Below are 25,407 nucleotides of genomic sequence, written 5' to 3' on the forward strand. Positions count from 1 at the left end.
GGTCTGCATCTCATCTTCAGAGAGCTTGGTACTTACCAGGACCGTTTTTGTAGGGTCAGCGTCGTCCAGACCCACTTGTTCTAAGGTATCTAGTGTAACTTGGGGTTTTTCTTGGTCTTCTTCTAGATTCATTCCTTTTAGGCACACTGGTAGGTACTGCTGTAATTGCTATTTTTCAAGAGAGTCTTCATGGGAGGCAGAGCTATTTATTTCTTTTAAGGTAAGGAAGCACTTTTTGGCCTGCTTCTGGCAGCCTTTGATGTCGACGGTGTATCGGCCGTTGAGTGATTGACACCGCATCACCTGATGTAGAGTGGATACTACCCCCTGCATCCGGTGGATCCAACCTCTCCCCATGATGGCGTTGTAGCTTGTGGTGGAGTCTATAATGAGGAAGTCTACTGGAAGGGCGCGTTCTGCAGCTACCACAGTTAATCGAACGACGCCCTTCGGATAGACTCTGTGGCTATTGAATCCTAGAATGGGCATGGTGGAGGGTCGGATCTGATTCTCCTCTAGTCCCATTTTCTGGAAGGCTTCCCAGAAGAGGATGTCGACCCCACTGCCCCCATCGATCAGAACTCTGCCCAGCTGGCAGTGGTCAACTTGTAAGGAAATGACGAGTGGATCGTCATGAGGCAGGTGGACGCCCTTCAGGTCTTCGTCAATGAAGGTGATAGCAGAGGCTGTGTAGCTTCTTTCTTCTGAAGTGACGAGATTGACTACGTGGCCTAATGATTTGTACCGCTTCACTCATTCTTCCATCCTCTTATGGATTTTAGTCGCGTGCTCTTGATTATCGGTGGGTTCTACGATCCCGTGGATCATAGGGACTTGTTTAAGAGGCTCCGGGGTGCTGTTAGAGGCTGTGTGTACGGGGTCTGACGCCGGCGGAGTGGGGGCAGAAGCTGTGTTCTGCCGCGAGGCGCCTGGTCTGCCTGTCTCCTTGATGTATTGGGTAAGTCGTCCACTCCTCGTGAGGGCTTGGATCTGATTGTTCAGATTGTGGCATTCAGCGATCGTATGACCGTGATCTTTGTGGAAGAGACAGTATCTGCTTTTATCCCTTCTGTCAGATGGAGTGTTAATTTTGCAGGGCTCTCGCCAGATAGGCCTATCTTTATTTTCTTCATAAATGACTTCGTGCGGGACGGTGTATTCGAAGGATGGGTACCGCGATGGCTGTCGATCCTGTCTTGGCCTTTTTCCTTCCTTTGTATGATCTATTTGGTTCCGCTTCCTCTTGTCATCCCTGGCAGGTGGTGGAGGGTTATTCGCTGGGGGAGCAGAAATGAGTGCAGTCTTCTTCTGTGCGCGCTCTCGAAATTCTAAGACCCTGAAGACGCCCTCGGCTCGGGTCTGCACGTCTGCCATGTCGTATGATGGTGTCATGGTGAGATTCTCATGCAAGAGTGACCCTACCTGCAAGTTTTTGACGAAGAGATTTGCTGCGGTGAGTGGGTCGACGTCGTGGATTTGATGCACGAGGTCAATGAAACGTTGTAAGTATGCCTTTGGATGTTCATTCTCCCCTTGTTCAATTCGATAGAGATCGACCATTGTTCTGGGAGCCTCTCGGTTCGCGCTGTACTGCTGTAAGAAGGACCGTCGGAGATCATTAAAACTGTTGAGTGATCCAGCCTTTAATTTTCGGAACCATAACAGAGCCGGCCCAGAGAAAGTTGTTGAAAAGACTTTGCATTGTATGGCTTCGTTATTAGCTTCTAACGCCATCTTTTGTTGAAATTGAAATAGGTGGTTTAGCGGGTCTCCCTTTCCATTGAATGCAGGCAGGGAAGGGATGATGAAGTCCCGAGGCTTTGGCTCATTCAGAATCCATTCCGAGAAAGGCGATTTTTCAGTGGTTCTTGATACAAGATCCAAATGGTCGGTGGCGTAGGCGGATCGCCCATCTGAGAACTTCTGCATCATTTCCCTCATCATGTCTTCTTTCCAGCTGTCCAAGAAACAGATCGAGGGAACGCGACCTTCAGAGGGAGAATCGTGTGCGACTTGAGGTATGGTGTGTTGAGGCCGGACGTCGGTTGTTGGCTGAGCGGGTCCAGTGGGTTCTGCTTCGGCCCACCCTTGCGTGCCAGAGGTTGGGGCTTGTCGCCCGTCGGTCCCAGAGGATGGGGGGATGGCTTGTGATTGCCCGTTACCCGGGTTCATGTTGTGAGGTGGGGAATTAACACGGTTGACTAGAACGTCAGATCTGTTAGAATCAAGATTCTCGTGGGCTTGGGTGTTGCGAGTTGTAGAGGATCTGCGCAGCTCAACAATCTCTGCTTCGAGCCTAGCTTGGGCTTCGGTTAATGTCTTGATTGCCTCGTCGGACCGCTGCTGGCTTGCCTCCAACAGACGACACATCCTTTCGATCTGGTCGCTCATGTCCGTCGGAGGGACGCTTTGCGCAACTGGGCCCGAAACTCCGTTGCCTTTGGGTGGCATAACTTCTGGGATTGCAGTGGATCTTGATTTCTTGGTTCGAAGACGTGGCTAAGGCCGATACGTTTATCGTTTCTCACAGACGGCGCCAATTGTTGGGGCAACAATTTGTCTTTCTATATATGGAGGTAAAGACCCGACAACGTTTGGCGACTTGCTCCTTCTCCGGTGATGAAATCTGCCTTTGACTCGTCGGGATTTCCTGCAAGAAAGACACTCCGATGCTTAAGTCAGTTCAAAGTTCGATCCCTTCTTCCTCTTAAAACCTCATATTTATAGGATGAAATATACAAAACAGTTAGTTGGTTCAAGTGGACCCTGAAAAGGAGGAAGGAGAACAACTATATTTCCCTCCAAAAATATCAACTTTTAAAATGTCTCGCTCAGAGGTCAAAGGCGCGGATTGCCTCTGACCTACAACTTTTGCCTTCGGATCATTCCTGTGTATAAACGCTCCGTTTTGAATATTTGATAAATGAGGCAAGTGTTTTCGGGCCGAGCATTTTGGGCCCAACAGTATTATTAAAATTAAATGCTAATTAATATTTTCAAAGGATTAAATTGATTTATTTTATAGTTGAAAATATTTTATTATGATTTAGTTTATATTTATTTTGTAGGAAAAATAATGCATTTTTGCTCTCGAGGAGAAAGAAAAATGAAGAAAATGTGACATTTTAAAAAAAAGTTGGCATTTTTCTCCTTGGGCCCACGCCAGGCCCATGCCCAAGCCTCTTGCCTCAGCTGCCAGGCCCACGACCAGCCAAGGCCCAATGCCAATCAGCTTCACCATTCCACTCCCTCCAGCCAACACACGGTTGCCTCCTTCAGCATCATCCGAAGCACCTGATGCTCCTCCACGCTCCAACTCCTTCAGCAATCACGTCTAATGCTCCCTTCCAGCCGCACCAGCCAAGTCCTTCACCCAGCCCACACCAGCTAGGCCCAACCAGGCCCGCCACTTGCCTTGCCCAGCCACTGCCACAAAGCTGCCATTTTTATCCTTGAGCCCAACAAATGCTCACTTTTGTACCCTTGTCTCCTTTGCCAAAAATACCACATTTTTACCCAATTTTTTATACATTTTACCCATCACCCCTACAAATTTACCCCTATATGTCATATTATTCATTATTTTAAATTTAATTTAATCAATTTAATTAATTTAAATTGATTATTTTAAACACATTTTTTTGGCTATAAATAAGTGAATTAAGTGTGAAAATTAGGAGAGGTTATCATACAACAAATTTTCTACACTTTCAAACCTCTCTATTCTCTTCATCATCTTCTTCTATTTTGTTATTTTTCTATGTATTTTTAGAGGAAAATTTGGAGGTTCATCTTCCAAATTTTCTTATTTATGTTTGTAATTTTTAGTTTGTATTTGTTATTTTAGTTATGAGTTTTTAATCTTTTTAAGATAAGGTGATGATGAAACAATTTGTAACTAGATAGTATTTATTTTGTATGTTGATTTCCCATTTTATGCAACAAAGTTTATGGAATTTTCTTCTTCAAATATCTTCTTTCATCTTAAATATCATTTATTTTGGATTGTTAGCACATATTTACACTTTGTTCTTCATTAGTGCAAAAACATAATATTCTTTGTGTAAGATGTGTCATTAAATTGTACACATCCATGTTTAGAACAAAAATATTATGTTTTGCCTTATAAATAATGTTCATTGATTTATTTGTTATTTCATTAGATTGATTTACATTAAATGCTTTGAAATTATAATTTGAAAAGTGAAAAAAAATCTTATATTTTTAGTAGTAATTTGTACTTAAAATTATAAATCTACTTGGAAAATAATAGTTTGATTTATTTTAACTATCACTAAAACTTGAGAATCAATGTACTTATAAATATTATTGAACTTATATTTTGTGGATTCTAATCCTTAATAATTTTATTTTGTCATCTTGATTTTTACTTTTAATTTATATTTATATATTATCTTTAATATCTTTATTATTATCTTTTAGTTTATTTTCTTGTCACAAATTCTCATCAATCTTTGGGACTGGGTTAGAATTTATTAATTTTGGTTTAAAATTGTTTCATTTTCGATTTTAGACAACTCCTTTGGGTTCGACCTCGTGCTTACACGAACACTATATTCCATATACGATTCGTGCGCTTGCAAGTATAAATATTTAAAACATACCTATTTTGGGTCCATCAATTTTAAAATGCAGCCATAAGTTTTTCGAGGTGGTTTATATATATATTAGTTTATTTTGGGTTGATGCAAATATTAATGTTTAGTAGATTAGCAGTTGCTGTGGGGTTGATGTCTCGTTGATTTTGGATTGATGCAATGTGTTAATGTCGAGTTAATTTGTAAATTTGTAGTTATTGTAAGGTTGATGTCTCGTTGATTTTGGATTGATACAATGTGTTCATGTCGAGTTGATTTACAATTGTTCTGAGGTTGATATCTCGTTGATTTTAAATTTTTTTATACTGTATTTTTGTAAATAAAAAATTTTGAAAATAGTATTTTTGAAAAATTAAATTAGTTAAATTGCAAAAAAAAAAATTAGGGGTCGAAAAAAGTAAAAAAATTATAAAAAATATGTATTTATAAAATTATCCTTTTATTATATACATTTTAATAAATTTATATTTGAGATTATATTAAAGAATCATGTCATTTTTATTTAATTATTTATTTTTATCAAGAACGATTCAAAATTGTCCTCCAAGAAAACATAATTCAAATAGTATGATTCTGATTTTGAATTTTTAGAAGAAATATTGATATGTATTTACAATATAGATATGTCATTTGTCTTACAAATTTTTTTTTTTCAACATTCTAGTTGATAAAAAAAATTAAAGATAATAATGAAATTGAGTAATTATAAAGAAAAAAAAGTTTATTAGCAGCCAACATAATCAAACATTTTTAATTGTTATACTTTAACACTCAATGTTTTTAATGGTAATGAAATCTAAATATCACATTTTGATGTAATGTTGGTACTCACGGTTAACTATATGTTAAGTATCTACGTAACACCTTACTTAGACCAAATGAAAATGTGACACGTAGATATTTAACGAGCAGTTAACATTGCATACTAACAGTCACACTAATTTTTTTTTTGTCGCAATGAAATTTTGATTTAGGTATTATTACTATAAAAAATAAAATTATTATTAAAGTGTAATAATTGAAAAAAATTGAGTATATTTGTCGCCAATATTCCTAAAGAAAAAATTGGGAAAGTTTAAACTTTAAACTTCAATTTGAAATAAATAAGATAATTGAGCTCCTATTATAGATAAATCGTGAGATTGCTCTCAATTCTTAGATTATCTCCAACACCAATAAATTAAGTATGGTCACATAGACAAATAGGAGGTTGCACATGTTCTCAAGATTATACTAGAAATGTGATTTTTTTTTCTTCTTCTTCTAATCCTTATGAAAATAATAAAAATTATAACTAATTATAAAAGATGGAATATCATTTTATGTATTTATATTCTTAAAAGGAAACATTAATAACGACATCAATTTTGTCTATAAAAAAAAATCAATTTTGTGTTATTTTAAAAATCAGAACGACCTGTCGTTTACTGAGGTAATCGAGTACGGACCACATACCACCACGGCACAACGACATGTCGTTCATGAAGGTCTTTGCGTAGAGAACACAAAAGTCCCCAACCAACCAACCAACCACTACGGCGAAGGCGATGATCAAAGTCTCTCCTTTTACTCTTTCATCTGCCCGGAAAAGTTTCTAATCCGGCGACCTTAGATCGGAGAAATTCCGTGTATATATATATATATATAATTATATGTATTTTATATGAAGATCGTCACCTACAACGTGAATGGCCTGAGGCCACGAATCTCACAATATGGTTCTCTGCTCAAACTTCTCGACTCCTTCGACGCCGACATCATATGCTTCCAGGAGACCAAGCTCCGAAGGCAGGAACTCACTGCCGATTTGGTTATGGCCGAGGGTTACGAGTCATTCTTTTCCTGCACTCGCACCTCCGAACGAGGCCGAACTGGCTATTCCGGTAAGGTGTTTGATGAAATGCCTCAACCAACACCAGCTCGCACATTGTCTCAATTTTACTTTGTTTTTCCTTCAGGTGTTGCTACTTTTTGCCGCGTGAATTCGGCGTTTTCGAGTACCGAAGTGGCGTTGCCATTAGCGGCCGAGGAAGGTTTTACGGGTGTTCTTGGGGGTTCTCGTTTGGGGAGAGGAGAGACGCACGTGGTTGCTGCTGGACTTGAGGAGTTTGAGAAAGATGAGCTTCTTAAGGTTGATGGCGAAGGACGTTGTGTTATGACTGATCATGGTCATTTTGGTGAGTTTATCACTTCCTTTGACGTTGATTAGGCTTTAACTACTACTACTACTTCTACCAACTATGAAATATGTAGGGAGAAATTTGAAACTTTTTCTTGCGTTTGATTATGGCGTTGGAATGTGGGATTTACGATGTGATTTTGGTCAGTTCTGTTCAATTTGTATGGGCCTCGAGCTCAATGTGACGATGCGGAAAGGATCGAGTTTAAGCTCAACTTCTACAAGATATTGCAGGTAGGAGAAACCTCTGGATTGGGTTTAGTGGTTGACCTAATTATGTTAGAAGAAGATCAATTATGTTGTATAGACTGTGGACCTTTTTTATTGCATATAGGCTATTGAAAGACAGTTAATATAGTTTACTACATGTGATCTATAATAAAGACTACCTTTAATCATAAGTATGGAAAAACCTATCTTCCTTGTTATTTTCTAATTGGATATTCTTGATTGCACTCGTAGGTTTCTTTTCCCTGTTTATGAAATTCTCTCTCTTTATGAGAAAATGTGTTTGTGTGCATTAAGTTTATTTTTATTGTATTCCTCCTATCTGAAGTGTTCCCAATCCCATTTTACTTTCTTGTGGGTAATCTCTACTTTTGCTATGGGGTACTCGAATATTTATTTAGATTATTATAAGTACAATTACGTGCAATTAGGATTTGGCATGTCATCTATCTTTAACATAATGTGGTTCTAGTTTTATACTTGGTTTTATGATATTGGTGAACTATTTTTCTTTTTGTTAGAAAAGATGGGAGTCTTTGCTGTGTGAGGGAAGGAGGATAATTGTTGTTGGTGATCTAAACATTGCACCCACTTCTTTAGATCGCTGTGAAGCAGGACCAGATTTTGAAAACAATGAGTAAGCTGCCGCCCAAATTCTATGGAGTGGTGTCTGATGTGATCATGATTAAGTTTTGAACTGTCTAGTGGTGCACAATTATTTTATTCACAGTTTTATGGAAGAGGCTAATGTTTAGATATTAACTGACTTGTAGATTCAGAAGATGGTTTCGATCCATGTTAGTGGATAATGGAGGCGCTTTCTCTGATGTTTTCAGAGCAAAACATCCTGATAGGTATAAAACTTAGATTATAGGATTTTGAGGCCATAACTTGTGAATAATTTTAAATTCTGTTCTTGTGTGATATTAAATCTTGATTTTACTTTTGAGGCCATAACTTGTGAATAATTTTAAACCTTGACGACGCCTGCCTCTTTTTTAACATATAGCCTCCCATGCAACATTTTAAATGAAGTTGGATTTGACTCAGAAAACATGAGTTCTCTCTTTCTTTGCATTTTATTTTTTGATCAAAGAAACTTGTAAGAAAGTGGAAATGTGAATATTTCTGCACTTTAATATCTCATGGTTATAATTCCACCATCATATCTATATTTAAAAGTATGGTTGTTTTTACTATGTTGATCTTTTCTTTATCCTGATTATTCTGCAGGACGGAAGCATACACATGCTGGCCACAGAATACGGGTGCAGAAGAATTCAATTATGGGACAAGAATTGACCATATTCTTTGTGCTGGACCATGCTTGCACCAACAGCAGGACCGGCAAGACCACAGCTTTGTAACTTGCCACTTCGAGGAGTGTGACATATTGACACAGTATAAACGATGGAAACCGGGAAATACACTCAGGTAGAGCAGCACAACACTTTAATTGTCTCAAATTTGCATTATCCGTAGATTCACTTTGTAAAAATGCATATTTACCTAAATGCTAGGATGTGATATTATATTTCTTCCCAATGACAGATGGAAAGGGGGACAGCGCATCAAGCTAGAAGGCTCTGATCATGCTCCTGTTTATACAAGTTTACTGCAACTACCTAACATTCCTAAACACAGCACCCCATCTTTATCTGCCAGATACATACCTATGGTTTACGGTATCCAGCAAACTCTTGGTACGAGGAATTTAATTTTTCTACACGATTCTTTGCTCTGATATATTCAATTTGTACAGTTTTGAAGACTTGGCCCTACTGATTCCTGCATCTTGCTTTTTTTACAATATTCCAAATTGACTGAGCCCTCAGCCTTGTGCAGTGTCCACATTAATGAAAAGACAAGTTGCAAAAGAAATTAAGCCTTCCGAAGTATCAAGTTCATTTCCAGATGGAGACAATATTCTTGGAAGCTGTGCTGATAGAGAGAAAAGATCTTTTGATCAATGTGATGTACCTGGTGTACCCTGCGGAAACCTTTGTTCTTCAAGCCAAGAATCTGAAGTTCTCATTTCAAAAGGAGATAAGATTCAAAGAGTTCCTGGTGGCAAAGTTGCTTCTATTACCTCAATTACACCAGGGAGTAAATACATCAGATCAATTTCTAATAACGAGACAAAGAAAAAAGCGAAGAAAAACCAGCGTTCCCAACTCTCAATTATGTCATTTTTCCATAAAACTTCAATCGTTAGCAATGGTGTTGGTGTAAATAGTTCAACTAATCAGGAAGATATTTTTGAGACTAGTGATCTGTCAAATGAGTCTCTGTTGGGGGATGGTCAAACTCAGAACCTCAGTCAGAGTGATAGTCCTCAGCAGATTGAGTTGGAGTCAAATGAACCAACTTTGGATCAGATTGAAGTGAATACTTGTTCTTCAGAGAAGAATAGTGTTGCTCTATTGGAGTGGCAAAGGATACAGCAGAGGATGCAGAATAGCATACCTCTTTGCAAGGGTCACAAGGAACCTTGTGTTGCTCGAGTTGTGAAGAAACAAGGGCCAAATTTCGGTCATCGATTTTATTGTTGCGTACGAGCTGAGGTATTGTATTCCACGTCTGTGATGCCTTTGCTTGTAATACAATTCAGAAAATGGGGAAAAAGAAAAGAAAAAAGGAAATTGTGAGGATTTTATTTGCAATGAGAGGTTTTTGTGTGGGAGAAGCTAGTAGCCATAGGCCACAATAGATTAGAGATGTAGGATTTGGCACTTGTTTTATTTACTGATTACTCACAAATTGAATTCGTCTCCATTACATACTAATTGAAGAAGAGCCTGAATAATACATGCATTAACCAGAGGCCTGTTTTTGTTCTTCTGCAGGGACCTGCATCTAATCCTGAAGCAAATTGTGGTTATTTTAAATGGGCTGCTTCAAAATCACGAGGAAAATGATGATAGTGATTAATAACTTGAGTTTTCATTTTTACTAAAAGCTGCTCTCTTTCTTGTTTTTCTCTTTTTTGTCTTCTATTTTTCAGTATTTCTTACGGTGCACTACTCATGCTAACAACCATGTTCTGTAAATGTGATATTTATTATATATTATCTCGATTTTCATTCATTGCTCATCTCTCATTTATCAAGTACCTTACCTTCGACTCAGTTTCATCCAGGACTACACTTGCTGGGAATGTTTTCTGGTAAGTCAATTTTAAAGCCATTTAATTGATGAAATTGTTTCAAGTTGTGCAGAGCTAGATTACTAGTATAGATTTCCACTGGTTATCTAACGATCTTATACACTTTGGCAAAGCTTAGCATACCCTTTTGATTTATGATACTATATCTCTTGCAAGCACATAAGATTTTAAATACTTTTCAGCAAGGTTTATGAGATGATTCATCGAAAATATGAGTTTTGACTGTTGTCCTTAATTGATCCTAGGAAGAAGACACTTTGATGAACCCCAGCATACCCTCTACATTTTTCACAGAGAATTTTGAAGATTTCAAGTAAGATTTTCTATATTAAAATATGAGTTTAAACTATGAAATTTTTTGCATCTTCTAAGGCCAGAAAATCAATTTTAAATTCTTACAGATACTTCTAACGACTTATTCATGTCTAAATTCAAAATAAACAGGAATAATCTAATTGGTAATTATATTACTAGCTCTTTCTTTCAAGTAATATACTCGTAGTTAAGACACAACATGCTTTGAATTCAATTATTTACAACCGTCATTGATGTCATTGTTGTTTATAATAATCCCATTTGTGTTATTATAACTCTCACAAGTATGCGTGTTTCACTATTTGGTCATTGACAGTTTAAACTTTGTTAATTGACCACATTATATATATTTATATAATGAATACATTAACTTTTAAATTTGTTCTTGCTGTATTCTCTATGGAGTAAATTATTCACGTATATGAAATATACAAGTTAAAGAAGTGAAAGTGATTGATCTTCAACACAAGAAATCTTAAATTTTTTTTTAAAAAGGGACAAGTGAACCTTCAAAATTGATCTGTAAACCAATCACTTTTGTTTAGTTTTCATCTCAAACAGCTAAAGTCTTAGAAGATCATACGTAGGAGAGGTGAACCAAAATTTAAGATTTAGTCTAGTGATTGATTTAGGTTCAGGTGGGTCCCTTGTAATTTATAATGTCGTTGATTTGCTTCAATTATGGCCAAAAATAGGGATATGGGTATGGCATTGCTTAGCTTTCCTTTTCAATATCGTAACTTGAATTGAACAGTGCAATAAAAAAATTCAAAGAAAATAATACAGTTTTTATGAATGCGACTACGCATGTTGGATCAACGTAATCATATAAGAAGCATTACCAATAAAAAATGTTATATAATGTTTCCATTTTCTAATAGAAGAATATGCTATAATAAACCACTAGGATGAATTATGAAGTATTGTTTCACCACCTTGAATGGTCACTTCAAGTGTTAACTCATTGTTTTTATTTTCCTAATTTAATATGCTTTTTGGTTCATGCACTAAATTTTTTGTTATCTTACAAATAACTAAAAGTAATTAAAGATAGTCTTCTAATTGTTTTTTTCTTTTTTCAAAGGATAATGTCAAAACGTGTTGTCGAGTTGGCAAAGATTAAATCTCTAGAACTATGAACGTGAGGTGTTTTGTTTAATCTCATATCGTCGTCAATTAGGCAATTTATAATTATGACTATTTATTGGTGTCTTTGTCAAAAAGAAGATAACGAAACCCAATAGATACTTATCTTTATTTTATATTTCATTTTGATACCAGCCGAGCATTGTGGAAGAAAATATGGTGTGATAGCGAAGTACACACGATTTTAGACTCTCAAACGTTATTATCCATTGGCCAATGAACTATGAAAGTTCTCATTTAAGACAGTGATAGCTACTAAAACTAACAGAGTCCCAAAATGCTACCCACGTGAATTTAACTCTCTAATCGGATTGTGAATTATTTGGTATCTAGAAGTGTTATCACTTCATTGTGGTGGTCTTTTTTTTCTTTAATTTTGTTTTTATTGGGGTAACCCTAATTTGCTCACATTTGTTCGAATTTCATAGGTTTCTGGTGTAACGGGGGGTTTGTCCTAGTTGTCTCGTATACTAAGAGTGTTGTTATTTAGTTGGTTAGCAACATCTCATAACACTTATTAAGTTAAAATATATATGATTTGATATTGAATTGTATCAATAGCAATATGATACTTTATTATGATGATGGACACAACAAGTGTCTCTTAGCAATACTCAAATATTAATATTAGAAAGAATTGAACATATCACCTTTTGTAAGAAAATTTTACTTTTATTAGATAGTGTTGAGTGCACTTTGAGATTTCTAATCTAAAATGAATATATATATATATATATATATTGAAACTTATTTATGGTGATAACAACATTAAAAAATATATATATGTGAATGTATTGTACATAGATGATAATAAAATCTAAAAAATAATAATGAATCCTTTATATATTTTGTAATTGTATTATTTTTTCTATATAATAATATAATATAGCCTTTAAATGTAGTCCCACTTTTGGATTGATCATGTTGCATGCTTATGCTATAAATAATTTAAAAATCGTTTTAGTAATAAATAAAATTACATAGAAGATGTTATATAAATAGATATATTGGATAGTGTTGGAGTGGGTAAGGGGCCTACCTGGATTTCGATTATGTAAGAGTTCACAAAGCAAGTTGGCAAATTGGATGCATTAACTTTGTCGTCTTAATACAATTGAAGATATTTTTTGAGGCGCAATTGTAAAAGAATGAGAGTGCTTAGAGCAGAGTACTTCAAATAATGAAATAAAATGTAGTCATTATGGCCAGACACTTCCTTTTGCGTTAGTCTTTTTTTAATATTATTATTATTATAATTCATTTTTTTTAAATAAAAAATAAAATAACCAATGGACTAGAACCTTTGTAGTCGCTATCAGTATGGCCCTTTGGTTGTGTCTAGAGCTATAAAAACTAAAATAAGCAGCATTAGATAAATGGTGAAAATGGATATATCGGTGCACCCTTATTTTTTAGTTTTTTTGCTCGGAAAGTATTTTTGATGTAATTCTTTTTATGGTAGTATATATTGTAGTTATTTAAAGTATATTGTAAATTTTCAAGATGCTTTAAATAACTAAAAAAAATTATTTTTCGGTACTACAATATACGAGGTAATAAGAAAATTTGCGCCGAAAATACTTCCCGAGCCAAAATCTAAAAAGAGAGTGCACCGATGAACTCATTTTTTTTTGTGCACCCGAGATAAATAGTAGTAATAAGATGTAACGTATGATTTTGAAGGCTTCAACTTCTCAACTGCTGAGATAATAATGGCAGTTTAGAATAGGAGAAACCCAAAAATAATAAAAAACCAACTATATATCCAAATGAGAGGACCACCTCATAAATCAACCTGCTCCTCTTTCTTATAATTGTTTTTTATTGATAAATATATACAACTTTATATAAGGTCAACGAAAGATGGAGAAGACTTAGTGAGTCACTTGCTACCAAATTGCCCAAATGGCAGTAGTGTTGTTCTTTTTTTTGCATGCACCTACTTGTGCCTTGTGGGGTAAGTTAATTAATACCATTTAGACCTTAATTAGCAGGCTCTCTATATTAATCCATTTGTTTTTTAATTGACTTTTGATCATAAACATGATTAGGACTCCATACTCCATTACTCCAATTGCTTCTTATTCCAATTACATATATATATATATATTATATAAGCACACACAAAGTTTTTAACTTGTGCAATGCAATCATCATTCTTTTCATAATATTAAGTCTCCGTTATAGGTTTTTTTTCCTTTCTCTTTTATTATTTTTACTCCACTAAAATCTCTACTATTTCATCATAAAAAATAATCATATTTTTCTTTTATTTATAAGAATGATTTTTTATATAATAATATTTTTTACTGTATAGTATTTTAGGATACATGTACATCATATAAATATTTCTTATAAAAAGTTAGAGAGAAAAAAAAATGAAGCTTTTATATATATATATATATATATATAGAAAATCATTGGAATTCATGATAAAAATTATACAAAAATAGTTTTAATTATATTATTGTATTTATAACTTGGGTATATTTTTTAGGGAACGACTATGGTATGGAACCAGTACCATTCTACACGCTTCAATTCACACATGTAGATAAATTATGACCTCTGTTTTTTTTAGATGGTGGTGTTCATTGTAGTTAAAGCAACCCTCCCACACGTTTTCAATAAATTCTTAATAGTTTAGGGTACCGAAAGTAGTGTACAAATATAATATTACGTGCGTAGTGGTACTAATAGCATGGAACCCTATTTTTAGTATTCTAAATTATTTATACTTTTTCGAAAATATACATGAGGTTTGTTGTAATTACAATGAACATAGTCATGTAAAAAAATTAGGATCATAACTTATTTATGTGCGTAAAAATACATAATTTGGTATAATACCGAACAAAAAAATATATGGTGCCATAGATATTCCCATTTTGTATTATAAAAAAAAGTTTTAAAATGATAAATCTACAAAAAGAAAAATCAAATACACACTCAAGAATTATAAAGTGAAATTTATACTATTTTAAACCCATGTCTTTTGGCTAAAAATTATTCTTGAAAAGAAAAGAAAAATATTTGCATTATTGTTTTTAGAAGAAAAAAAAAACATTTTATCAAGAATAATTCATATTCTTTGTATAGTCCCCATATAGGTGGCATTTTTTAACATTTGATTTGAACAAAATCTGTTTGTAATATCCAACATTTTCATAATACATTTATTTATTATAAATCAAAGTTTTAATACATAAAATGTACAACTTTACAAATTTAAGAAATAGTAATGGAAAAATAGTGTTTAAAATATGATTTTATGTTTTTAATGAGATTAAATAAAGAGAAACTTGAGTAGTCAAGTATTGGACCCAAATTTCATATAATTTTAATTGGGGATTTTTATAAAATTAAGAAAGTTTGGCTAAAGGGCTTATTTGAAAAGAATTTTAGTATTTTGGGTCCAAGTGTAATTTTTAAAAATAAATAAATAAATAAAATAAAATAAAATAAAAGGCTTCAGCCTTTCATTTTACCCGAGCCCCTCTCTCTCTCTCCTCAGAAACTCTCTCTCTCTCTCTCTCTCTCTCTCTCTCTCTCTCTCTCTCTCTCTCTCTCTCTCTCCTCTGCGTATTACTGTTGCCGACGACGCAGGAGTACTTTCCGGCCACCATTTTTAGCCACGCGCCGGACCGTTGGATTCAGAGGCCTCCGAACTATCGACCCACGCGGGAATCTAGAGCTCACTCGCCGATTAAACGCCTCAACCACTCGATTTAAGTTCGGCCACCCCGCGACTTCAAAGTTGCGATTCGGCCACCTCGGGCATCCGTTTGCCGATCCGTCACCACCATCGTGCTCCTCGTGTTGTGGGCTTCAAAACCCAATAACTTGTTCCTACATCTACCATAGTTGGGTGGTGGGCCCACCACGTGCCACCGCGATCCACCGTAGACCGACGGTCGAAACTTAGTGTTCGAGGTTCCGAAGTACGTTTTGAGTCTCAGAAAATCATCGTTTGACTTATTGTGGAACCCGATCATTTTGGTATAATTTCTTTAACCTATATATTGTGATTTAATTGTGATTGATTAGAGTAATTGTTATTATGTGTATTTATGGTATATAATTATATATTATTGATATATGGAATGTTTTCTGTAATTTACTGGCTGTCTGGGATTATATATATTTTTGATACAGGTTTTGATTTTGGAATTGTCCACTTTATAGCCGTTGTGCTGTCTAATTTTCTAGAAAATATTAGATATTAAATCAAGTATAAAAATACATATTTAATTGATTTTATATTAATATGGAAATTATTATGATTAAGTAATTTTAATTATTATTGTTATTATTTTGTTAAGTAAATCAAGAATACAGATTCATATATATATATATATGAAAAGTATGATTTATAGTAAACCTATTATCTAACCATTATTATTGTATATTAATATTTGAATATTAAAATAATATCAAATATTAGTTTCCTACAGTTATTGATATTTGTAAGACCAGTGAAGTTTGGAGAAAGTATATTTATTATATCACTGGAATTGATATTATGACTAATTAATAATAATATAAATATTTATATTTATATTATTATCATTATATTGATTATTACAACTTTATGTTACAAATATGATTTCTTTTATAAAATGACTATTTGAATATATACATCCATATACGTATTGCTATTGAAGTATTTTGTTATTAATATCGAAATAAGTTTAATTATAGACGATAATTATTATTTTTGTTGGGATTATTATTATTATTATCATAAGGGTACATTATCTTATGAGCAAGGTTTAAAGCATGGTTTTATATGAAGAGTTATTTGCATTACGTTGATAATAATTTATTATTATCATTTATATAGTTTCTGGTATTATTAATATACACTATCAATAGTGTATATTTATGATTTTGATAGAATTTAATAAATGATGTGCCTTGAATAGGATTTGTATGGATTTGATTGATTGACTCTTGGTGAGGAATTTTAAAATAAGCTAAGGACCTAAGGTAAGTAAATCTCACCTTTTGTGCTTAAGTGTAAGATGCATGACTACATTGATTGTGTACATCTGATGAGTTAAGTATGGTATGATGATGATGCATATGATAAGTATGTGAAGAATGGTTATATGAACACCATAAGGGTGTTGTGTGATATGTAATTGATGAATTCAGTGATATGTGAAAGATGTCTTACTTGGTTAAGAATGATATGAATTATGTGCAAGTATGTGTTCTTATGTTGATGGATATGTGGATTACTCTATGTTCATGATTTGTTATATGTTATGATATATGAAGCGTTTAAGTTTTTAGGCTGGAAACCTTAGACCTGAGCCATAGCTCTACGATAAGGTATAACAACGCCACCAACCCAAAGCTTCATGTATTATGACTAAAGATGTTTTGAGTTATATGAGATGTGATACAATGCCTTGATTGAATACCATCAACATCAGTCATGAACACGAACATTGGCATTTCAGCATCAGCATGTATGCATGGCATGTACAGTTATGTGATACATTATTATGTGATATAAGACCATGCATATGAATATGAGAAAAGTTATGAAATGTCTTGAAAAGTCTTATGTAAAGTTAAACATTTTAATGACACAAGGCTTAAGCAAAGTGATAATAAGATGTTTAAAAAGGGTGCCACTGTTTTGATGAAGCAATCAAGTAAGTTCAGTAAAGAAGACGGAAGTCTATAAGACTTATAGTGGCTGCCCACTAGTGTGGGCTAGGTCAGAGTTGACCATTCAGATATGTTTGCCATGTTTCCGTCTTTCTCCTCCATATGTGTAATAAGTATGGCAGCTATGGCAACGATGAAATGAGTGTTATGATGAGCCTAGCTGAGATGATGGCTAGCCGGAGGAGAACCCATGGGATTCTGTATGATATGTGTAACAAGCCCTGCAGGCATTGGCTGAATCAAACAGTGTGCACAAGTGATATTGGGCCCATAAAAATGTGAAACTAAAAGAAAGAGCGTAAAAGTAAAGTTTGAAAGTGCATGAGCAATAAATGAAATGCATAAGTATATAAGTCAGCATATTAGTATATGTGCACTACAAACTCACGACATTCATGTGTATGTGTATGCATGAGATTTGCTTACTGAGCGTTAGCTCATTATGTTATTTTCCAACATTTTTCCAGGTGTGGCTTTAGCTGTTGAGCAACTTGTGGAGCACGGACTCAGTAGCAATGCAATAATGGTTTAGAGTTTTCATATGGCTGCCTTAAATTTAAAAGTATTCATACGTGTAATAATTTCTTCTAATAAGTTTATATAAAAGTTTTAAATTTTTCTGTATTTCTTCGTATCATTTTATTTAATTCTTTTGGTCAAGTGCCTTACATACTCGTAAACCCTAGAATTACGAGTATGTGGCAGACGTACCCTACCTTAGGGACGTTACACTGTTAGTAGACTTAAGTGACAAAAAATATTAAATAAAGACTTGAGTGATTGATTGTGCAAAAATTGAGAGCTTTATTCTATACAAACTCTAATTTTTTTTAAGAGTAAAGAGAAGCAAGAGCAGCATTTTCAGAGGAAGGAATAAATAAATATGTTTTTGCTGATTTTTTATTTTATTTTATAAAATAACAAGTCTGGTTGAATTAATGGATCGACTCTTAGAACTCTATCTTTGTGATTAGTCTGGTTGAAAATATAACTTGCTTGACACGGTGTAGAATTAGTAAATATTGAATTTTTATTTGTCAATAATATTTAGCATTTTTCAATGGAAAAAAAAATTAAATATAACATATTTCGTGTATTTATTAAACATGTACAACAGTACAAATCAAAACCTCATAGTGATCTTGAGCAACCATAAGCAAATGCCAAATATTGTGTGTAACACCCTGATTAGCCAAGACCGTTACACTGTGTATTTTAAATAGTGCTCAACTCATTAAACGAGTCATTAGACCATAAACGTGCATCTAAGTGTGATTACTAGTCCAGGATTAAAAATTTCGGTCAAAATGAATGGATGTTTCATTAAAAACATTAAACTGTACATGAGATCTCATAATAACGTTTACAAAGTTATTTACAATTCCAAAAAGGTCATCACAATTCATAAGTTACAATTCGTGGACCTAAGCGGCAAAAATAGGGTTACACCCTAGTTCCTCTGAGAAACCTTGGCTGTGGTGGTCAAGCGGCCACATATATACACATCACCACCCAAACTCTCCAATTCATAGTTGGTCTAGCTTTCATTTCCCTTTACCTATACCACATAGCACCCGTGAGCCAAGACCCAGCAAGAAAACTTAATACAAGTGCATGAACAATATATACAGATTCATATATATATATATATATATATATATCTAACATGCCTAGTAGTAATAACCTACTCATGCTTGCATACAGGTACAAATAAATGATTATGGAATCATTCCGGGGCTCGCAACCCTAATCAGATGACCATAGAGTCAACCTGGGGTCCTTGACATGAATAGATGACCATAGAGTTAATCCGGGGTCCTTGCCCTGAATAGATGATGTGACAGTCAAAATCCCGTGATCCGTAAGGGGAAAGACCGGGTAAGTTGTGCAATCCCACACCGCCTGGGGAAGGTCAAGTGTGATGATTCTAAGACTGTGTAGGTATGGGACTACACAGTTGAAGAGGGCTTAAATAGATTGATGGGTACTACCTATATCAACAAGATTCATCTTCTTTTCGGTAGCCCATCACTTGAGAACTCCAAAATTAAGCGTGCTTGACCTGGGGTAATCTAGGGATGGGTGACCTCCTGGGAAGTTTTCCCAGGAAGAGTGCGAGTGAGGACAAAGCACGCTGGAAAGACTCGTGTTGGTTTGTAGGGCTAGTCGTCATTCCATGAAGCAGCCATAGTGACGTGGGGCGTTACAAATGACCATAGAGTCAACCTGAGATCCTTTGCCCTAGCCATGTGACCATAAATCACTACCTCTGAGTAACTAGCCATAGAGCTAGTCAAGTGCTTTGGTTTTCTACGACCATTGGGTGGAACGAGCGTATAAGTCAATGATTTACGACCAGGGCTCAGTGTTATTGCCATCCTTTACTGATAAGTCAATGCTTTTCTCAAATATATAATGCAAACAAGCATTCATCATATAACAAATATCCATATATAAAGCACTTAACATGTTTCATCAATAATCATAGGCATAATCATAATCATGCGCATTTACAGGGGCCAATGCCCAATCAAAACCATATTCATCATTCGAGCCAAGGCCTAATCAAGTATGTCACATAATGGGTGCAGTTTTCTTACCTCAAGTCCGAGTGTAATGAAAAATAAGAACAACCCTCGAGCACGATCCTGACCCCGAGCCCCTAGCGATAACCTAGTCACAACCAAGTATAGAATCCCGTCAATAATGAGTAAATAAAGGCTTCCAGATCAAGTCCTAGCTTCTGGGACGTCGAATCCTGCCAAACCGGGTAGTAAAATCGATCCCGAGCCCTTAGGTTTAAGTTCCCATCAATAAAAACTCATTTTGGCCATTTCTGCCCTTTTGGGTCGTGGCCCCAAAAACCTAAGCCGCGGTCTGCTCAAGAATAGGGGCTAATCCCTTTACTACCTCCACCGTGGGTCGCGACCTGCCAAAAAGGGGCAGCGGCCAAAGGTGCCCTCAACAACCAAAAAACCACATTTTTCAAGCTTGGGCCACGGCACACAATAAAAGGGTTGCGGCCCAACCACGAACACAACCCAAAAATCTGATTTTCCCACTTGAAATCATTCCAAAAACCTATCCAAACATACCAAAATCTCAAAAACAAAGTTCTCAATCACCTCAATGGCACAAATCCTCAAAACCCAAACTTTAAATCATTCAAAAACTCTTCAAAACGTAAAATCCAAATTCAAAACTTAAGAAATTTCAGGAAACGGAAACTCGGAAATTCAAAGCTTAAATTACCTCTGGTTGTGTTGTTTCTCGCTAAATCATCTGACTAATAAGCATCTAATCTTTCCTAGAATCGTTATGACTCGATCCTTGTTTGAATCTAGGTCCTAAAACTCGAGTTTCTTTCGAAAATTCGACGAACAATAAAAAGGGATAACGAAAGAGAGATAAACAGTGTTTTGAACGTACTTTTCTTTCTGACAGGTTACTTTGAGCTTAAGTAACTTCAAGTAAATCTCAAGACTCAGGGTCCCAAAAACGCCCCCAAGGGTAAAATAATCAAAATTCCTAGAATTTCCTCATGATCTCACTAACTCCCAATGTATCATCAAATAATCATTCTTATTACCCAATAACCCGGTAATGTGCTAAATACCCAAAATACCCCTTGACTCACCCCGAGTCAAGTATTGGTCTCGTTGTGAATTTCCCGCTAACTTGCTCCCTACAATCGCCTTGTGCCGAGTAACCCAAATATATCCGCGTAATAATGTGGTCCCACACATATATCACATATATGCCAAATATACCCATAACAGACAAAATTACAAAAATTGCCCTTCAAATAAGAAACGGACCCACATGCTTAATTAATACACATAAACATGCATATCAAGTCATATAATAATATCACTCACATAACCACATAATTACACGCATATAAAACACTTAAACATGTAATTTCCATAATTTATCATCTTAGCCCTACTCAAGGCCCTAAGCATTATCAGGTAATTTGTGACGTTACATTGTGTACCATTTTTATTTCTCCTTAAGTACATATTAAAAAAGAAAGGAACTTATAAATATATTTCATAAAAAAACACACATTTATACATCATTAGACAAAAAAGTGATGATGTCAGCACCAACATGTAATAAGGTTTTGGTCTCCATTATTATGAAAAGATATTTAAAATGAGCTTATACATTTTTGGATTATGTATTTTGATAAATTACTTTTTAGATTCTGTATTTTGTAAAATTGTTCAAATAGACATCTAAACTCAATTTTGATAAAGAAAAAATTGAATATAACAACCCAGTTGTTAGGCATAATGATTTTGTTTTTGTTATGAATTGTTAGGTTGGTGAATTATTTGTGATTTTAGTTCAGAAAACTTTGACCAAAATCGAGTTTAGAGTATCATTTGAACCATTTTACAAAGTACATTGTCGAAAAATTAATTGGTCAAAACACATAGTTAAACAAACACCCATTGAAACAAAACACATAGTCCAAAACACATATATAATATCTAGATTTAGTCCTCCTAAGCAATTATTATTATTATTTTAAAAAAAAGTCATTCCAATAAGGCTAAATGGTGCCCATGTGAGCCAAATGGTTATCAAAAAACTTGTGAATACACATAAAGAGTATTGTTTATGTTTATCACCTATTATAATTTTGTGGACATATATAGGCCGGCATCCATTAACACCTGTTGCTGTTTATGATTTTTATTAAAACAAAAAGTTAAATTAATGACACTTTATTGAATATCAATATATAGAGTCAACCAATCTCATTGATCAAATCACCATCTAAAACTAACAAATTTATTTCTGTTCGACACTATAATGTTTTTTTTAAAAGGTCTATAACACTATGTTAGTGCGTTACAAACACATAAGACTTTGAAATATTTATTACCAAAATATTCAAGTAATTTATATATATATTTAAAAAAAAAGATTAAATTCATCTTTGTAATGTTGGAGATGATTTTTTAATCACAAAAATTAAAGATAAATCAGTAGCACAGACCAACGAGTTTCTTATAACTAAATAGGAAAGAAATAATTAATCCCCACTAATCAAACAAGAGAAAATAGGGCAAAAAGATACAAACAAGAAATATATTTATTAAGAAGATAAAAAAATTATGAATATTTTCTCATAAAATTATAATTGTATAGTGTTACTAATAATACCAACATTACACAAAACTTCAATTATATAATTCAATTTTTTACATAGAATCAAGGTTATACTTAATGTTTTACTAAAAAAAAAAGGTTATACTTAATATTAACAGTATTACATGCTAACCATGTGCAAACTACTTGATTAGAAAGTGAGCAATTTTATAATAGGGGTGCCAATTTAGGCCCTACCGCTAGGGGCGTCTCTGTTTCGGCATGAGAAGAGAAATTATAACTCAATTTTTTATATGACACTGTATATTTAGTTATAGCATGCATACCACCAGTTTTTAGCAAATTCTGAATTATTTACAATGTCAAAACAGGGTTCAAATATTCAATTGCATGCACGTTAACCATTTTGATTTTTTGTTTTCGACATTGTAAAGTATTCAATTTTTTTTTAAATCTGGTAGGATGCATACTACAACTACAATGTATATCGTCGTATAAAAAATTGAGTTATAATTTCATAAATGCCAAAAACTGAAACACTCCTACCAGTAAGAGCAAAACTAGTACCCCTACTACAGAATTTTCCTGAAATTATAAACTAACAACAACATACCATCGCTTTAGTTCGCGTTATATGAACATTGTTTCACTTAATACTATCCTATTTACATTTTTTTTCCTAAATAAAAGATTAATCTTAATTTGAGACATAAACTTTAAAATATATTACAAGATGGCCACAAGTATGGTATAGGTAGATTTTTCCACAAACTTACTTTATTAGAAAAGTTTTACTCACACCTTACCTTATTACTCATTATTTTATTTTTGTGATTCACTTTATTGACCTTTAATAGTTAGTTAATAATTGACGAGACTTGATATTGAATATGCGTCGGATCTTAGATGACATGATGTCGAGTTGCATGTATTGCTAGTGTGTCTTACTTGACGCTATAGTTTTGGGCCTAATCGAGCTTAGGCATGAGCCAAATTTTAACCTCTACACAAATTAACACAAAAGAAGAAAAATATGCAAAATCGTAATATTGAAAAAAAAAAACTTTATGAGTCCATAAAAATATAATTTTTTAGCGAAATGAGTAAAGTAAGAGATTTTTATATCCATACCCTAATTTTACCCATTAGAATATGATACCCACACATAGATAGGTTTAAGAGTATAATTACTATTCCTAAATATATTAACATGCTAATCTAAACTATATTTTTGTATCAATTTTATTCCATAATTATCATTTAATATTAATAATAATGATGATGATTTGGATTGCACTTTATGTCTCAATTTCCATAATTTCATGGGCCAAATAATAAAAAAATAAAAAAATAGTTTCGAGTAATAAAATATAAATTTCAATCTTGATATGGCAAAAGTTTAGGATATTGTCCGAATCAATCACCATGTCGACCCAATAAGATAGACATCTGATATTTACACAGCACAAGTGAGTCAGATTCAAGTTCAACCTCATCACTAACTTAACCATGGTTAACATAAACACATAAAACAATATAAAATGACAGAAGAAGCACGCACCGCACTCTTAACCATGGTTAGTTGTTTTTTTATTTACAAAAAAAAGAAGCCCAAAGTGGGCCCAAGCCCACTCCATATAAACCCAATGATTCTCTCTTTCTCTTCGACCATAACCTCACAATCACACCAGACCGTACAACAATGCTCTCTGTTCCGTCGTCCACCTCGTTTCTCTCCCCTTCGAGCCTTTCACCGAGATCTTCTCAACCGCCTTCTCCGACGTCCGTTAGGTTCGCCACCACACGCGCCTCCGCAGCTTCCACGTCTTACGCCTCTGCGGAGAGCGAGACGACGACATCGTACCTGAACGCGCGACGAAACACGGCGGCGTCGCTCTACCAGATCCTCGGCATCCCTACCGCCGCAACTTGTCAGGAGATCAAAGCGGCGTACCGGAAATTGGCTAGGGTTTGCCATCCGGACGTGGCGACGATAGATCGGAAGGATTCTTCCGCCGATGAGTTTATGAAGATCCACGCCGCTTACTCTACTCTATCCGATCCGACGAAACGCGCCGACTACGATCGGAGGTTTCTGAGGCGTCAGAGTCCGCTCACCATGGCGTCTGGATTCAACGGTTACTCTCGCCGAAACTGGGAGACCGATCAGTGCTGGTAACGAGTCGATTCGGCCGATTCCGATTTCGAACTCAGCCGATGATTCGTGCTTCGAATTAGGAAAAAAGATTAAGACTAAAAACTCGAGAGTTTTACAGAGAATCAGAAATGATTGAAGTATGTACATATTAAGAGTGTTTTTAACACGCGCCAAGGAGGAGCGATCGGAGCCGTTCAATTTAATCAAGATCGAGATCAAGATCATCATCATCCCTCGCCGGAGATGGAAACTCCGTTGGTGTCGCCGTCAGTATTACCGTTAAAGAAAAGAAAATCGCGCGAAAATGTCAAAAGGCTTAAATTATGCATAAATTCTATGATTATGTCTCCTTGCGTAATTACAGCAAAAAAAATATCTCTTCTTCAATATTAAAAATACAAATTATTGTATAATTTTTACTTTTCGGCTCAGTTTTAATTAACAATATTTAGCAAATTGGGGCTCAGTATTTTAATGGGTTTCAATTTTTATGTGTAATTCAAGTCCTTAACTTATTAAGTTATAAAAAAGACACTCATTTATGGCTTTTTAGTTAACACTCAAAAATTAAGTACTCTTGTTTGCTTCGAATTAAGTGTTAATTATTTTATGAGTAATTGTAAAGATTCTTGGAATTTACACATAATTGATATGATCTATAATGACTAAAATTAATTTATGAGAATTGAGAGCTTATTTTGTGCAATTCCTATAAATTTTACAATTGGCTTGTTTCAATTTTTTTAGAACTCGGAGAAACCCATAATTTTGGTCCTAAATTCAGAAAATT

The 25,407-nt window shown here is 34.5% G+C and overlaps 2 protein-coding genes and 1 long non-coding RNA gene across 4 annotated transcripts in view; all 3 read left to right on the forward strand.

Annotated features, from left to right (window-relative positions):
• Positions 1 to 17,959, forward strand: part of LOC133812774 (uncharacterized) — a 55,132-nt gene extending 37,173 nt beyond the window's left edge. Inside the window, exon 2 of the long non-coding RNA XR_009884025.1 lies at positions 16,643 to 17,959. This is a non-coding gene — a long non-coding RNA (uncharacterized LOC133812774). The remainder of the gene's footprint in view (positions 1 to 16,642) is intronic.
• LOC133812772 (DNA-(apurinic or apyrimidinic site) endonuclease 2) lies at positions 6,128 to 10,113 on the forward strand. 2 transcript variants are annotated; one of them, XM_062246592.1, is made up of 9 exons: positions 6,128 to 6,502; positions 6,578 to 6,796; positions 6,873 to 7,032; positions 7,553 to 7,663; positions 7,800 to 7,880; positions 8,260 to 8,460; positions 8,578 to 8,729; positions 8,872 to 9,590; positions 9,873 to 10,113. In XM_062246592.1, exons 1-9 carry the CDS (start codon positions 6,283 to 6,285, stop codon positions 9,942 to 9,944), a joined length of 1,935 nt encoding a protein of 644 aa, XP_062102576.1. In that variant the 5' UTR covers positions 6,128 to 6,282; the 3' UTR covers positions 9,945 to 10,113. The 2 variants fall into 2 exon arrangements, with proteins under 2 accessions (XP_062102576.1, XP_062102577.1); XM_062246593.1 differs by having other exon boundaries at positions 6,132 to 6,502; positions 6,947 to 7,032; positions 7,548 to 7,663.
• Positions 17,960 to 24,111: 6,152 nt separating the features above from the next.
• LOC133812775 (chaperone protein dnaJ 11, chloroplastic) lies at positions 24,112 to 25,169 on the forward strand. Its single transcript, XM_062246594.1, has one exon. The coding sequence runs from the start codon at positions 24,162 to 24,164 to the stop codon at positions 24,636 to 24,638; it is 477 nt and encodes a 158-aa protein (XP_062102578.1). The 5' UTR covers positions 24,112 to 24,161; the 3' UTR covers positions 24,639 to 25,169.
• Positions 25,170 to 25,407: the final 238 nt, after the last annotated feature.

This window comes from Humulus lupulus, chromosome 1, assembly GCF_963169125.1.
Source record: "Humulus lupulus chromosome 1, drHumLupu1.1, whole genome shotgun sequence".
Classification (NCBI taxonomy): Eukaryota; Viridiplantae; Streptophyta; class Magnoliopsida; order Rosales; family Cannabaceae; genus Humulus; species Humulus lupulus.